The sequence below is a fragment of the Filicampus tigris genome, chromosome 16 (assembly GCF_054856515.1).
Source record: "Filicampus tigris isolate MCC_2025a chromosome 16, RoL_Ftig_1.0, whole genome shotgun sequence".
Classification (NCBI taxonomy): Eukaryota; Metazoa; Chordata; class Actinopteri; order Syngnathiformes; family Syngnathidae; genus Filicampus; species Filicampus tigris.
The window spans coordinates 4,344,756-4,360,992 of record NC_141232.1 but is presented as its reverse complement, the minus strand read 5'-3'; the positions used below and the strand labels follow the sequence as shown (position 1 = coordinate 4,360,992).

At 43.1% G+C, this 16,237-nt stretch overlaps 2 protein-coding genes across 4 annotated transcripts; both read left to right on the top strand.

Annotated features, from left to right (window-relative positions):
- On the top strand, positions 1 to 3,690 carry zfand2a (zinc finger, AN1-type domain 2A). Of its 2 annotated transcripts, none has more exons than XM_086055797.1 (10): positions 1 to 194; positions 841 to 917; positions 999 to 1,093; positions 1,408 to 1,539; positions 1,860 to 2,011; positions 2,096 to 2,212; positions 2,610 to 2,685; positions 2,762 to 2,838; positions 3,089 to 3,173; positions 3,340 to 3,690. In XM_086055797.1, the coding sequence occupies exons 2-10, from the start codon at positions 863 to 865 to the stop codon at positions 3,376 to 3,378; spliced, it is 828 nt and encodes a 275-aa protein (XP_085911923.1). In that variant the 5' UTR covers positions 1 to 194; positions 841 to 862; the 3' UTR covers positions 3,379 to 3,690. The 2 variants fall into 2 exon arrangements, with proteins under 2 accessions (XP_085911923.1, XP_085911922.1); XM_086055796.1 differs by having other exon boundaries at positions 3,089 to 3,214.
- A 4,066-nt stretch (positions 3,691 to 7,756) lies between these two features.
- Positions 7,757 to 14,258, top strand: galr2b (galanin receptor 2b). Of its 2 annotated transcripts, none has more exons than XM_086056576.1 (3): positions 7,757 to 8,055; positions 8,138 to 10,411; positions 12,239 to 14,258. In XM_086056576.1, exons 2-3 carry the CDS (start codon positions 10,038 to 10,040, stop codon positions 12,999 to 13,001), a joined length of 1,137 nt encoding a protein of 378 aa, XP_085912702.1. In that variant the 5' UTR covers positions 7,757 to 8,055; positions 8,138 to 10,037; the 3' UTR covers positions 13,002 to 14,258. The 2 variants fall into 2 exon arrangements, with proteins under 2 accessions (XP_085912702.1, XP_085912703.1); XM_086056577.1 differs by having other exon boundaries at positions 7,758 to 7,850; positions 10,029 to 10,411.
- The last annotated feature ends 1,979 nt before the right edge of the window (positions 14,259 to 16,237 follow it).

The window sequence follows — 16,237 nt, the reverse complement described above, 5'->3', positions numbered from 1 at the left end:
GTGGGCGGGGTGTGGTTTGACACCACAAATGTCCACGGCTGAGCTGACCAAGACTTGTTTGTTACCCGTCTGGAGGTCGGCAAACATTGCACGGTGCCGATCTAACGCGAATCAAGCTAAGCATTGACGATTTTTTAATTTTTTAATTTTTTGATTGATTCTACGACTGTAAGACTACGACGAGATTCCAACTGGTGAGTGAAAACGTCACTTGTACTACTATCGAGCTAAAGCTAATGTTCGCTCTCGTTTTACTGAACGTTCGCAATGTTTTTATTTCGTCCGACTTCACGGGAGCAAGTCTGGACTATTTTGTGTGAAATAGCAGAATGTATTGATTTTTTTAAGAACTGTATTGTACATGTTGATGTTAGCCACTTACTAGCTGCTATCGCATACGTGTTAGTGAGAAATCCAAACCCTGGTGGGCGATTGAACCGCATCGCATTATGCCGAATTAGTCCCAAATCAGTCCCTAATGGCTTTAGTCTATATTAGTTATGTAACTTCACCCAGATAGTCGCTAATCTGTTGAGTTAGCATGGACCAGCTAGCGAGCAGTATGCTGTCTAAACCGATTTGATTTATTTGAGTAGTTTGCTCTCGTTTCATGGCTGAAACTGGATTTTTTTTTTTTTTAAGTACAATTCTCTGGCTGTTGCGTCCGGATGTGATCGTGAGCGTACAGGTGTGTTTTTTGCAAAGTAACGATGACTTGACATAACGGGAGCTAAAGCTGATAGCTCGCTAACAAACATCCGGTGCACGCCTGTGTTTACACCATGACAGGCTCAGTTTCCGTCAACAAAAATGAAAAGTCACTGCTTTCTCTTAATTTAGTTGAGACTTCAGTTTGAATGCTATGGAGTTTCCAGATTTGGGGGAGCACTGTTCAGAGAAGACCTGCAAGCGTTTAGGTAGGTGTGCACGGTCACAAATAGATGGGTCAGAAATGCCTCATGGACAAGAAAATGAAAAAAGCCACTTTATCACGCCAGACTTCCTTCCCATGAAATGTGACGCCTGCCAAGAGATATTCTGCAAGGACCATGTCACATATGCGCACCACAAATGCACCTCGTCTTACAAAAAGGTAAGCCAGAGTTGTGCAATCGGATTTTCACTACGCTCCAGTTCGGTTTTAATATCTATTTCTATATGAATTTCACGTAAAAAAAAAAACAGTTTGGTTGTGTTACATTGACTGGTCACATGAAACAACCCAAACTGCACATAAATGACTCCACAACCGCCAACACTGGGCAGGTAAAACACAGAAGTAAATAATTATGCATAAATGATAGAAATATTAAACATTTCCAGCGATATTTGTCAAAATGTACACTTTTAGGATATCCCAAACAGGGTCATTCTTGTAATTATTTACCCCTTTTTCCCCCCCAACAGGATATCCAGGTCCCTGTGTGCCCGCTGTGCAACATTCCCATTCCAACCAAGAGAGGAGAGATGCCTGATATTAAAGTCGGCGAGCACATCGATCGGGATTGCAAATCGGACCCTGCACAACGGAAAAGAAAGGTTAAGACAAAAAATTTAATTCGTTTTACCCCATATAGCAGAACCTTCAAATTTAAATGCTCCCTTGATGGAGACCTTTTGAAATATGAACTAATAGTCATCGTTCAGCCTGGGGCTGTATTATTGTTGCTTATGCTTGTTGAACTATACATAAGGACCTTTGCATATTAAATCGCAATGTTGAGTGAAAAAAAAATCACAAGATTATTTTGCCAAATTGTTCAGGACACGCCCTGTAAAATAAACTTAAATGAGTCAGCGAAATCGATCAATCTGTAACGTTCTTGCGTTGTGATAACGGTTCGTGTTCTTGCTTGCAGATATTCACTAACAAGTGTTCCAAAGGAGGCTGTAAGCAGAAGGAAATGATGCGCGTGACATGTGACCAGTGTCATTTAAATTACTGTCTTAAACACCGACACCCGCTCGACCACGATTGTAAGACTGACGGCAAACCTCTCTCCCAGGCCGGGTAGGTACTTGTGCAAGATTGCCCAATATTGCCGGCAAGAACGCCGGCGGTCTAATTCCATGGCGGTCATGCATTTTGTCGTAGACATGCTGCTTTCATGAGGGCTCAGGGGTCCTCCTCCACCTCCGCCTCCACCTCTTCAGGACACTCCAGATCGGTTTCTAACGGTGGCAGTGCGGCCAGCGGGGGCCACAATAGCAAGTAAGAAAAAAACCGGACAATTGGAGGCCGTTCAATGGGATGCTCGGTGATTGTTTATTTTAGTGGCTCTTACACTTTTTATACCATCTCAAGAAATGCTCGGCCGTCAAAGTACCACCGTCATGACCGATGCTCAAATACAGTCAATTGATTGTCAAAAACGAGGCAGTGGCTTTATTCCTGAAAAGTGCGTTAAACTCATTCTGTCCCAATGACATATTGATTTCACAGACAATCTGGAAAAAGTCTGGTACTGAATGAGTTAATAATATTTTAAGCCACTGTAATATGCACAAATTGAAAATAAACGCCGTGCTCATACCACTAGAGGGCGCCACACTTTTAGGAATCACACAAGTCTATTTGAACCATGTCTTTCCTTCTCTCCACTTTCCAGCACTAGCAGACCAATGCCGACCTCGGTATCAGCACAGAATGTGGTGCAGCCGTCGGCGTCGTTTCAGGCGGGCATGGTAGGCAAAGGACATGGCACAGCCTCCGTGTTAACGGGCGACGTGACCGTTTAGCCTTGGCGTCTTCTGCTTTCAGACTGATGAGCAGGCCTTACAAAGAGCTCTTGAGATGTCCTTGGCTGAGTCCAGACCACCCACGCAGCCCACCCTCAGGTGAGCACGTTGCTCTATTACAGGGGGTCCTCAGTTATGTAAGTACGGTGGACTTTTGTTTTATATTTTGTTAGCATAATTGCATAAGTCATTTTTGCATTTTGCCTGAATAAAAGGAAACTTTTTTTTTTTTTTTCAGAGATTTTTTTTGTTGTTGTTGTTGTGGCGAATAGTCAACAGCATTTGACAGTCAAAATGAATTTACATTTTCGAGTGAACGGTATATTTTCAGTGTGTGTTTGTGCCTCAGTCCGCAGGAGCAGGAGGATCTGGCGCTGGCTCAGGCCCTGGCCGCCAGCGAGGAAGAATACAGGCGCCAGCAGCAGCGACAACAGGTACCAGCCGGAACAGTTAGCCGACACTCGCGTTCTAGCATGTAGGTACGCGGCCAACATGGCCATGCCTTCTCTTCTTGCCACAGGGTGAAATGGGAATTTAGGGTTCTTTTGTAAACGTATGATGAAAGAAGTTGATTGTAAGCATCCTTTTTCTTTCTTTCAGGGCCAAGAGTCCAAACAGTCTAACTGCAGCCTTTCTTAATCTTGCACTGGTGCGTTCCCCTTTTTTTTTTTTTTTTTTCCCCCCCATGCTGTGGTAATGTTCCACTAGAAACCTCACAGACTGGATCTTAAATGTCCTGCGTTGATGATTGTGTTTATCATTTTTCAATGAAAGGATTAAAAGTTGCTCACTTGCCGCCTTCTACACTGAAAACTAAGCACACAGATGCCCAGCAGGTTCTGTCATTTTTACCAATGAGTTGCTGTGTACATATTTTATATACATATATGCTGATCATAAAACTGTTATATTACCATCTATGAAGAATTAATAAATTATTTCAAAAGTGAATCCATGATTTTCTTTTTTTTTTTTTTTTTTTCCCCCCTGCTCGGTGTAGTGGCTATTCCAAGCATGTACAGCAGATGGCAGTATAGCTCCATCGAGCAGACGACGTTTTTTTTTTTTTTTTTTAACATTTGATTTCTATTTCCACGCGACTGTACTTTCTTTAACACAAGAATAATTGTCAACTAAATTTATAATCGCGTGAAGGCTAAAAAGAAATTAAATAATGTTAACTTTTGAATGAAATTCTTTTGAGTGCGTGTATTGTTGGTGCACACTTTTAACAGCTATTAAATGAAATGGATCCATTATCATCTATTCAATATTTTTTTTTAGTAAGAGCCATATTATACACATAAACAAATAAACAGTCTTGACCACTCCAAGGACTCTGTGTGGTGTGCACCTGAGGCAGAAGCTGCACCTGCTCTCCCCTCCGCTCTCGTTCCACTCCTCAGGGGATTGATGATCTGACTGAACTCTTGACTGATGATGAGAGAAATTCTGGAATGACTCACTGCGGTTATTGCGGGAATGATAGTCTACTCTAGAATCTAGACTGCGCTGTGAAATTCGATTATAGCTTCCCATGGTGTGGAATTACGCTGGTGAGCTTTGATCCACTGTACATGAGATGGAAAAGAATATTAGATTCACCTCTCTGTATGATGCGTTGTCACTGAAAACCACATTGGAATAATTAGCTGTGATCAAATTAAAGGGCATAATTGTTTTAGATCACGGATTTGGTGAGGTGAAAATATGAGGGACCGACCATTTATCCTGGGCCGGACGTTATTAATTTTATGACAGACACTGTGGGCCGGATAAAATTTGACCACCGGCCGCAATTGGCCCCCGGGGGCCGGACTTTGGACCGTCTTAAATGATGACGCAGGTAACGGCTACTAGTTAGCACTGGCCTGGAATAGCCTGCAGCTGCTAATGAGGACAATGGAAGGTGAACGGCGAGGCAGGAATAACGTGATAGCAACACGACAAAGCATCGAATAAAAAGAGCCAATAAAATCAAACAAACGGGAAGGGCAAGGAGACCACGAGGGAAGCTGAGCAGCTTATTGGCCACAGTCACAAAAGGCCTTTGGAGCGGTCTTATTCCTCCGCGGCCTGAAATGTCCCACTAGCGCGTCGGAATCAAATGATGTCCTTAACAAAATGTTGAGCTTCATTATTATTAGCTTTGCTGTCATTGGCCATTTGTCAGTTACGAGGCATCGAGTTGCTCAGAGGGGCGTTTGGGACATGGATGCGGACTAATTGCGAGTCAATACGGCTTCCCCCCCCCCGAGGCCCAGCGCTGACAGCCCAGCGATGCTGAACTTGTTAATTGCACGTCGGCCATCGTTGTTAATCATTGCCGCGCTTGCCACTTAACGTTTGTTGTCGTTCTTTCGCAGTATCTTAAGGCAGTCAAGTCTTGCTAAAAGCAATTTCAACTCACTTTGTTTCACAAGTGCATGTAAATCGCCGTTGGAAGGGGGCGCCGTTTAAAACCTCACCCCGGGCGCCATATTGTGTGGGATTTTTCAAATGTCAAATATGTGCCTCGGCTCAACAAAGGTTGTGAAATACTAATGTAGCTAGTCCAGCTAATGACGTTTCTAAGCGCCAAGCACCTGAAATGCATCCCTAATTTCCTCAGAGACTCTGATTAATATGCGGCAGTGGCGTACACGGGGGGGATAAAAACAATCTTGGCCCCGCACGCGCAATTGATTCGTACAGTACAGCAAATACGTCAATATTAAAGGTGCTCCTGGCCAAACAGGCAAAGCTTCTTTTCACAATAAATTCACTGGAAATGATTACGTGATAGTTGAGGATAATGATACCATCGGTTGTTTGGTCACAGCGGCTATCAGACGGCTTGTTGAGACACACACGGGCTACACTTCACAGCCAAAGTGAAATTGGAAGCACAACTCTGCATAATATCACTGCGAAAGCCTCCCATTAATCCAAATCCATTTTTTCTTTATGTATGACTCTTAGCTCCGAGGGGGAACTTAAATAGCGGCGCTAGCTCGACTTCCATCGAGGCTGCAGTTGAGAGCAAGACGGGAACAAAGATTTTTTTGTTGTTTGTTTATTTGTTTGTTCAATAATTCACCAGTCTCCTTGTTTGGCTACTCGCTTCAACGCCAATGAAAGGCGTCAGGCCACAGTTGGCAATCAATCCATTTGCGTTTTTGTTTTGGTGCCGCCCTTTTTCGAGAGATCCGTGGCCGGTTGCCATGGAGACCCTCATAAGAAACAACTCCGGGAGGTATTACTGAATTTAATTTGGCCTGTCCCCCCCCCCCACGCTTCCATCTTACACGAAGGCACGCCCGACGGACAAACATCTTTGTGTGCAATTTGAATGTGTGACATTGATAGCGCCGTTGCTGGAAGTAAGCAAAGAAATCGCTTTCTTTGATGGTTTCGCAGCAGCCAGCATTGAGTAGGATTAGCAGCACTTTATCCCCATGTGCCAAATTACACATTGTCATGGAGCAAGACTCATCCCCAAACACAAACGTCTCCCGCCATTCCAGTCTGGGCCACTTCGCAGAAGTTAACGCTGATAACACTGTAAGCTAACGCTAACGTATGCTAACGCGCCAGCCCTGCTTTTCCTTTTCGCTTTGAAATGAGAAAAATCAACAGACAGACCCGTTTTCAGACTAGATCTACTTGGCGGTTAACACTTCCAGAGACTTTTTAAATGACCCGTTTGATTAAAATAACTTCATTTGTTGACTCGACGAGAACGGTATCAGTTGAAAAAAGTCGTTCTTTTCGAACTCTTTCACTGATGGATGACAGCTGACAGCCGTGAATGCTGCGCACGTTAACAGGTCGCACGCTCGTTTACGCGCATTGACACAGTGATAATAAAACAGCTCCAGGACCAATTAGTGGGTCACAATCGGGTCGGTTGCCATGGACTGCGGCCATATGTCTTCAGGCTTGTAGTGGAGCTCACTGGAGATTGTGTGTTCGCTGCCCGGGAGCTTGTATGACTCACTTCCAATGTCAACAGCGAGACGAAAATGAGGTTGAGACTCCCGAGCAGAGGTGGGCACGGTAGCCATATTGCCAGATTGTATCCAAGTAGGAGTAGTACTACTACTTTAGATTTTGATTATTGATGTGATCAATATGACTTGAGTAAAAGTAAAAAGTCATCACTCATATAATTACTTGGGGATGAGTAATTAAAGCGGAAGTCAACCCAAACATATTTTTTTGTCTTTTGTCGACTGAAAATGACATCACAACACAGGTCAGCCGTGATTGGTCGTTACCTGAGCCATTAAATACTTGTAAAAATTAGAAAATGGGTATTTTTGGTCAAAATAATTGACATTGGAAAATTTCCCGCGGCACACCTGATGATCTCTCACGACACACTAATGTGCCACTGCACACTGGTTGAGAATCACTGCTTTAAGCAACCGATGGTGGACACATGCTGATAGATCATCTAAAATAATATATCAATATTCACAGGCATATATTCTTTATCCTCTGCGAAAAATGTGCAGTATTACTGTGGCTTATTGAGGAGTTTTGACCGGCTTCATGCATAGCCGTACGTTGTTTGACACTGCAGAGCTGCCTCCAAATCTGATGTGTAATCATTTACACATGCATACATTCCAATTACCGGTTAGTGCTTTGACATAATCAAGCAAATACACACAGACATCAAGTAAGAATAATCAACGATATAATCGGCATCCTCCTTGTCCCATTCATGGCTCATATTTATTGTTCGCGCGGTGACACCATTTTAATTACTAACCCGAGGCAGAACCGTCATTGCCGCTGTAATTAAAATCCCAACACTATTTGTTTCCAATGTTTCAGCCCCCTCCCCAACTGAACCGCATCGTCGCCGCTGACAGCGACATCACTTGAACCCCCACCCACCCAATCGTGAGACCCACAAAGATGTGCCGCCGCAGCATCCCTCGTCCTCTTCTCGCTCCTGCGGGGAAGCGCAAGTGGAGGCGTACCACCGAGGGAGGGGCGAGGACGTGAGTGGGTTGGGTGGGGGGGGGGTGCGATTGTGGATAGCAACAAGAATCAGATAGCAAGAAGGAACGGAAGGATTCTGTACCGGGAGTCGGGAATGTAACGTCTTCATCATCCAGGTGGGTTGCAAATGTTGCATTTTGGCCGGGATTTTCAGGGCTGATGTGTAAAGTTTGGCGATGGATACTCTTGCCTTCTTTGTCATTCCTCTCTAATGAGACGTTATCATACATCTGCATCTTTATTCACCCTCCCTTCCTCCCTGCATGCCTCTGCTCGATTGCCATCATTTCATTTGCAAGCATTCCCTCTCCAAAAAGTCCAGTAGGTCCCTTTAATACCATCCAATGTCAGTTCACACATTCCCATTGATCCCCACTCATCTGTTTGTTTGTTTTTTTTTCAGGGTTGCTTGTCTTCACCATTTTCTTCCCCCTGCGGTGCCGCAGAGTTGTATTAAAGTTTAATGCTTCCGTGTGACTGATTTCCGTCTGAGAGCCGTGTGGGAGAATGCGGTTTAATCAAAGCGCCGCCGGAATGTACCTGAGCAAGTGATAGCGTTGTTGTGATGCAAAAATCCCAAGCAAAGCTATTTGTCGTCGGCTTTCGGTTTGCTCAGTGGCCACAGCTCCTCCCTTTTTCCTCAGCGTCAAGGTTGAACTATTTAGAAATGATGACATTTTGGATGAATGCTGAGATCATGAGTTAAAGAGCCGCATTAAAAAAAGATTTTTTTTTTCATTTATGAATTTAAAAAGATTTTATATTTCAAGGGTAAAGCTCTATTTTGAGGAGGAAAAAAAGTTTGGGGAAAACGGTCATTTAAAGAGAATATGGTGATATTTTCAAAAATGTTATAATTTTGCAAGAATTAAAAAAAAAAAAAAGTCTTTTACATGAGTTTTACAGGAATCAAGTTCTTTATGGGGATTTTGATTGACTTGAATTGTGTTATAAAATAAAGTTGAGAATAAGAATAATTTTTAGCAATTTTTTAAAAAAGAATTTACTAATAATTTCATGAGAAAAATAGTAATTTATGAAGATAAGTCAGAATTTCAGGAGGAACAAATGTCAATTTTCAGTCAAAATTTTATGAAGGGAAAAAAAGAGGTGATTTTACAAGAATAAAATGTAACAAGAATAAGGTAAGTAAAATGTTGGAAGTCTTTTTTTTTTTAATAGTACATGAAGTCACACTTTTGTGAAAATAAAAAATATCTACTTTAACATGACTTAAGTATGTGAAATAAGACTTTGTGATATTCAAACCAAGTCTTTTAATTTACGAGCATTTTATACCCAGAAATTAAATCGTCCGTTTATGAAAATACCGTCAAACAAGAAAAAAAGAAAAAAAAAGCAAAATAGCGGGAACTCGAATCGGGAATCAACAATGGAGGGGGGAATGACTGTATTTTCATTGATTCTGAGAATTGCTGACATTAGTATTCTCATTGTATAGGATCAATATGTTGTACAATTTGTTCCACCGTACGCCAATACGCATTATGGCTCATGCTCCCGAGAACTGAACAACCAGTCATCACGGGTATGAATTGCCCGCGGAATAAGGTCTGCGATCAAATGAGAGTCGACATAATTGAACAGTCACATGCAGGCCTGTGGAGATGCAACAAGAGTGCAGCAGACCGCCCCTGCGGGAAACATGCGGGGCGAAGTGCAGGTTAGCTCCGTTGCATGGAGTGGCCCTTTAAGAGCCCTTCGCAAATCGACAGCTACTTTTCAAGTGGCGTAAAAAAGAAATGAGGGTGATGAAGACGTCGAGTCTTGTTTTCGCGCCGGTAGTGCCTGCTCTTCATGACGACAATGAGCATTTGCTAAATTGTTTCGACGGACAAAATGGAAAAGGAACTGACTTTGTTGACCTGCGACTCACCGGCCTTGTCGTCAATGGTTGCCTTTCATTCCCATACAATTTGATAGCACCCTCAAAAGATGAAGTGCGCCGACGTCGAGGCAAGATGTCACATATTTTGCGCGTCCTGGTTCTTATCCTCCATTGGGGCCTGAAAGCAGTCACATTCTTTATTATTATCGCGTTAAACACACAGCTGCTTCTAATATTGCTTCTATTATTTATGTTGAGTTCCCTTTTAATAATCACTCATTTTCCCACATAAGACAGGCTATTAATGCATAGTAAAAAGATCTGTAGTTCATAATATATCATAGAAATTTAATATGCGGCTATTCATGGCTGGTGTCCAAATCACATGTGGACGGAAGGTTTAAACGTGACCGTCTGAAGCCTAATTTACGCTTTTATTTAGCAGACTTCCAAAATGTCCGACCTGGAGGATTTGGCGGGTGCGAGCGTGCAGGCCAACGCGTCGACCAGCTACCCGCTGAACCCGGCCAGCGTGATCGTGTCGGTGGTCTTCTCGCTCATCTTCCTGCTGGGCACGGTGGGCAACAGCCTGGTACTGGCCGTGCTGCTGCGCAGCGGCCAGGTGGGCTACAACACCACCAACCTGTTCATCCTCAACCTGAGTGCGGCCGACTTCTTTTTCATCATCTTCTGCGTGCCCTTCCAAGCCACCATCTACTCGCTGGACGGCTGGGTGTTCGGCTCGTTCTTGTGCAAGGCCGTGCACTTCTTCATCAACCTCACCATGTACGCCAGCAGCTTCACGCTGGCCGCCGTCTCCGTCGACAGGTAGAAGAGACCGCGGCTGTCCACTTTACTCGCCAAAAAGTTTTAGGGCCCAAGCATCGACCCTTGCGGGGCTCCTATTATTTCTGTCGAGATTCTTCTTCTGCTCTGGAATGAATTGCATTTTTTGAGGGCGTAAACATGATCAAAAACTCACCGAATGTTGCACACGCATCAGGCCTGGGGAAAAATGTGAGATTTAACAGAGGACTATCCCTGTATGTTTGACCTATGGCTATGAAAATTGAGAGGCATACGTAGCACCCCAAGACGTACAGAAAAGTCTTTGGTAGCCATCTCCTAAAATGTACAGGAAATTAGTATTTGAATGTACTTTGTACAAGGGCTGTGCAATTAATCAAAATTGAATTACGATTACAATCATTACACTCCACGATTACAAAATTGTCATAATCATAAAAAAACAATTATTCATATGAAGTGCACTATTTTTTACACCAGTAAATCATATTAAAATTTATACATTTGCACCCTTTTTTAAAAATTGTATAACAAATTTTATAGATTATCTTTGCTCCAAAAAGGAACTTACATAATTATAGTATTTCAAAGAAATTTATTTGTATCTATATTTTTTACGTTGAAACATTTTCTTGTTTTGTACCGAAAAATAAATGATCGTTTGAATAACCGTGATTTCAATTCTCACCCGAATAATCGTGATGAATATTTTTTTTCCATAATCGAGCAGCCCTGCTTTGTACAATTTTGGCCTATTTTTGCACATTAACAGGGGTCATCCTTACCATCTCAAGACCCGGCGACATTAACCAGGATGAAAATTGTGAAATCGGTCGTTTACTTGACATACTCAGAACTAAAGATTCCAATGGCACCCGACCACCCCCAAACGTCAATGGATAATTAACGGATCAAGAGTAGAGGAAATGGGCCATGAGGATGAAAGCAAACAGTTGCGTCACTTTCATTTGAAGGAGGAAGTGGGATGATTTGTTGACAGAGGCCGATTAGGCGGAGCTCATTGGGACGCTTGGTGCGTAATTGGATATCATCCCAGGGCATCGGAAAGCGGCCCGCATTGTCAGCTCGGTCAATACAGGTCGGTTCAATTTTTCAGCACACACCGATCCCTAATAGATTTGTGTCACAAATTAGACATGCCCATTAGGCTGCTGAAGAGATGGGACATTTGAGCCGGGTGGGGTAAAGCCTTGAGAGAGGGTTGGGCCGTTTACGGACATGCTAACTCTGAAAACTGAAGAGGAAAGTTAGTTATGATAATGATATGTAGTAAACATTTGATTATTGACAGTATTTGTTTTTCAGTGGGGGTGGAAAGTAAAACACAGTGTTGCCACAGTTACCTTGAAAAAAAAGTACTTGAATTACTGATTATCATAAACTATTCATACCCACTTTTGAAGTGAGATAAAGTATCGGAACGGGCGTTATTAAATGAATATTAAGTGAATAACAATAACGTGCTTTGCTTACTTGCCTGCGGCCCATTGACTTCAGCAGGCGGTCAATTTCTTCATTTTGAAATGCTTTTCCAGGCCCTTTCTGCAGTCTCTGTCAGTTCTTCTTTTTTTTTCTGGGGATTTCTCCACACAAATGCAAATGTTAGCTCTAGTTTTAGTGACCGAGGTATGACAAGATGCCTTCATGTCCCCTCCGACAAGTCCATATGCATGTATCACTGCAGTTATTTTTATCCGGAAGACACTTGTTTCGAAATATCCGTCCTTACATTCGGGGGATAACACCCGTGTTATCAGGCATTAGTTGGTACGGTGTTACACTGCTAAGACAAGGATCGAGTTGAATTCCACCGAATTAAATCGACAGGTACTTGGCCATCCGCTACCCGCTGCGCTCCCGAGAGCTGAGGACGCCGTGCAACGCGGTGGTCGCCATGGTGATCATCTGGGGCCTCTCCTTGGTGTTCGCCGGGCCCTACCTCAGCTACTACCACCTGATCGACTTTGCCAACAGCACCGTGTGCATACCCGGCTGGGAGGAGCGCGACCGCAAGCTCCTGGACACGTGCACCTTCCTCTTCGGCTACGTCATCCCCGTGCTGATCGTCAGCCTGTCGTACACGCGCACCATCAAGTACCTGTGGACCGCCGTGGACCCCCTGGATGGCATGTCCGAGTCCAAGCGGGCCAAGCGCAAAGTGACCAAGATGATCATCATCGTCACGGTACTCTTCTGCATCTGCTGGCTGCCCTACCACGTGGTCATCCTGTGCTACCTGTACGGCGACTTCCCCTTCAACCAGGTCACCTACGCCTTCCGGCTGCTGTCGCACTGCATGGCCTACGCCAACTCCTGCGTCAACCCCATCGTCTACGCGCTGGTGTCCAAGCACTTCCGCAAAGGCTTCAAGAAGGTCTTCAGCTGCCTGCTCAGCCACAACGGCCGCAACAAGGTCCACGTGGTGCACGTGGCCAACACCGCGCCGGGTTTCGAGGCGGCCTCCACCGAGGTGTCGCAGGTGAACGAGGAGAACGGCAGGCAGAACGAGTGCGAGATGACCAGCAGGCGGCCGGTCGAGCCCCGGGAGGCCGCCGTCACCCTCAACTTGCCCTTTCAGCACCCCACCTGAGCATATCGGTGAGAACCGCACGCTAGGAGACGTGAGCGCCGGATCGTGCAGTCTTGCGGCCGTTTTACATTGCGCTCGTCCTCGTCGGGTGAACTCGAGCACAGCCCAGCGGACTTTTTGGCAAGAGAAGTGGACCGCCAAATTGCAGGGCACTGTAAAGAACCAATCACAGCTAAACATCGATCCATTCATCTTCTATTCGGATCCTATCGCAAAAGCAGGGATGGTGAAGGCTGACGATACCAGCTCACGATACTTGAGGCAAAAAAATAAAAACATTGAGTAAGCCCTCCTTGCCAGTAGTTGGCGCTACACTGCATCGGGGTGACACATGGGTAAATCATAATGCGTATCAGAAAGAAAATCTTTCTCCACAATTATCTCTCATCAAGCTAATTGAAATTCGATGTATCTGGAGTACTACCGGTATCAGTACTTGGTATCGTGAGTACTTGAGAGTGATTTCTCGGAGTGATATCTGAAAAAGTCGTATCGAACATTCCTTCCCAAAAGACTTGGTGAGAGAAGCAGGGAACAACCATGATCGGTCACAAGTCAGGCACATAGACAAACGAGCATTCGCCTCTGGACAATGTTGTCGTCAATGAACCCAGCAAACATGGCATGTCAGAGGAACCTCAGAACTGTGGAGCACACATACTAACCACTAGGCCACCATGCTGCCCAGAAGTTGACACATTGCAGTAATGTCTCAGATACATGCACAAACATCCAAGGCACACTCGTGGCCTGACCTCCCTCAAAGCAGATCCTTTTTTTTTTTTTTTTAAATATCAAATCACTGAAGAAGTCAGTGCATGTCTATTTTATCTGGACGACACATCTCATATGCCGTTGTGCGAAATCTATTTTTTTTTTTTATTTTCAAAACTCTCAACACAATGCTGCATAGGCTACATACAACAAAGCACATACATGTACATGTGATGTTTTCTCTGACAATATGACTGTGTAAGGACGTGTGAATTAGATGTGAATGTGCGTATATTTCTTCATGGATTGAATTCATTTAAAGTATTTTGTACTTAATTTTAACTAATTTTGTCTATTTATTTGTATTGTATTTTATTTCATAGACTGCATTTATTTGCTTTTAAAAAAATCCTTACTTATTACATCCCTTAAGTGCGGGAGTAGCTGACCCTGTAAATTTTTATATTTATCACTTACAAGTTGTATTTATAAATACATTGTATTTACTATCTAAAATAAAAATGTATATATTTCCCAAACCTATATATTTACTGTTGTAACTGCCTTGGTTAAGGCAATGATTGAGCCGAGATACCTTTTAAAAGTCAGCCTTGTTTTTCGCAAGTTAACTTTCAAAATCGAAATGAAATATAAAATATAAAGAGTCGACAGAAGACGCGATGGCTTTCAATGACGTCACCTGTTGCCAACTGTGAACGTAACACTCAAGAGTGCTTTCACCCGTTTTGCCTTAACCATCATCCGCACTTTATACAAATTGCATCGCCTCACCTCAAACACACTTCGGACTTAGTTTAAAAAAGGAAAACAAAAGTGACAACCTGGCGACGTAATTTTTGAGTTTTCTTGAAAAATGTGCAGCTACATTTTGACCAAAATACGAGTACAGCGCTTCACATTTTGTAACATTTCCTATCGTACGTTCGGCGCAATTGTAGAGCTGTGTGTTTTGATGTTACGCATGCTGCGCATTTAATGTGACATCACTTTCATAATACTGTATGTAGAAACTTTAAACTAGTATTATTATTACAAAAATCTGCACACTTAATTGCTTTTTCTTTATGGGCATGTTTCTCTTTGGTGTTATTTACAATCTATTTACCTCGATGTGTTCCTCTTCATTGCACTTGTTCACATTTGTGTATATTTTTGAGACAATGTATATTTTCTGCATATTAGAAAAACAAACTGCCGTCATCGCCATTTGAAGAGAAATCTATACCGCTATTATTCCGGTGACATGTCAGTATGATTATGTGTGCTTTTGGCCTACCTCAACCATGTGTTTGTTGTTTGTTGATGTACTGTATTTGCAACCAATTTTCCTCTCAAAGGATGAATGTTCTGAACAGGAGAGTTGGTTGTCTCTTTTCAATTTGCATCAAAGTGCACATGTTTTATCAGTTTGCTGTGACAGCCTAGGTGAAAATTGAATCTCTGGAGTAGGGTTGCAAAGGGGTGCAACATTCACTGGTAATTTCCTAAGTAAGTTTCTGCGAAATTTAATTGGGAAACTTGCAACTGGATTCGTGAATTCTCTAAATTTCAGTTTTTACACACAAAAATAAAATAGCAACACATAAGAGTAGTAAATGACTTTCTGGATTCAGATGCCAAATTATAGTTGATTACTTACATGCCTGAACAGAAAAAAACAACACATTTTAGTGCTCACATTTGTGTCAAAAAAGGTGAATTCACTTAGAAATTTGTTTTCCACCAAAAATTCAAGTAGTCTGCACTTGGCCCCGAAGACTTTTGTTTTTGTCACCCTGCGCGGCTCTCCGTGAAAAACTACCCGGCTGACAACTCTGACAAGGCTTGGGTGACAGTGGGCCGTGTCGTCGCCCCCGGCAACTGCACAGCCATTTTCCTTCAACGTTGTTTAAGCACGGCTAAATGCGTCATTTGCAGCTGCAATTTTCCACGCCGACGAGGGTCAGTCCATTAAAAGCGATTGCTTAATAGCCATGTTATGTACATGCTGTTATGTGTGGTGTGCACGCGTGTGTTTCTTACATAACGCGTGTATGTCAGTACTTGTACTATCAGTGCGAGATGCGAGTGACCCAATACTGTGCGACGTTTTCCCGATGACAAATATTATCCAAAATGAAAAGATAGTTTATGATAAGAGACATTACGTTATCTTTTGTGATGCTCGTGTCAAGACTACTACAAGTGCTACTGCACACTCCTTACCAGCGTTTCCATAGTTACCTTCAAAAAGTAACTTAGTTACTTTACTAATTACAGTACTGGTTATCCAGTTTTTCCATGTTTGGTGCTCATCTCGTGGCATTTTGGTGCAAAGGAACTATGTTGAAGTTGAGGAGCTTCATTTAGTTAAAAGTAGAGCTTTGCCACCATCTGTAGTCAAGTACAAATCTGTTTCACCTTGATTTCAATTACTCGTGGATTTTTGCTATTTGTGATTGGGCTCTACCTTTGTGTGGTGGTGTCACAAAAAAGCCAAAGAAAAATAGCGATGCGAAAAT

What these genes read in the sequence shown, in the direction of transcription:
- zfand2a (XM_086055796.1), top strand. Translation starts at nt 863, where the DNA reads ATGGAGTTTCCAGATTTGGGGGAGCACTGTTCAGAGAAGACCTGCAAG. An exon ending in CTGCACAACGGAAAAGAAAG is followed by an intron (nt 1,540 to 1,859) that starts GTTAAGACAAAA and finishes TCTTGCTTGCAG; the next exon opens with ATATTCACTAACAAGTGTTC. An exon ending in CGTCGTTTCAGGCGGGCATG is followed by an intron (nt 2,686 to 2,761) that starts GTAGGCAAAGGA and finishes TTCTGCTTTCAG; the next exon opens with ACTGATGAGCAGGCCTTACA.
- galr2b (XM_086056576.1), top strand. Translation starts at nt 10,038, where the DNA reads ATGTCCGACCTGGAGGATTTGGCGGGTGCGAGCGTGCAGGCCAACGCG. An exon ending in GCCGCCGTCTCCGTCGACAG is followed by an intron (nt 10,412 to 12,238) that starts GTAGAAGAGACC and finishes TTAAATCGACAG; the next exon opens with GTACTTGGCCATCCGCTACC.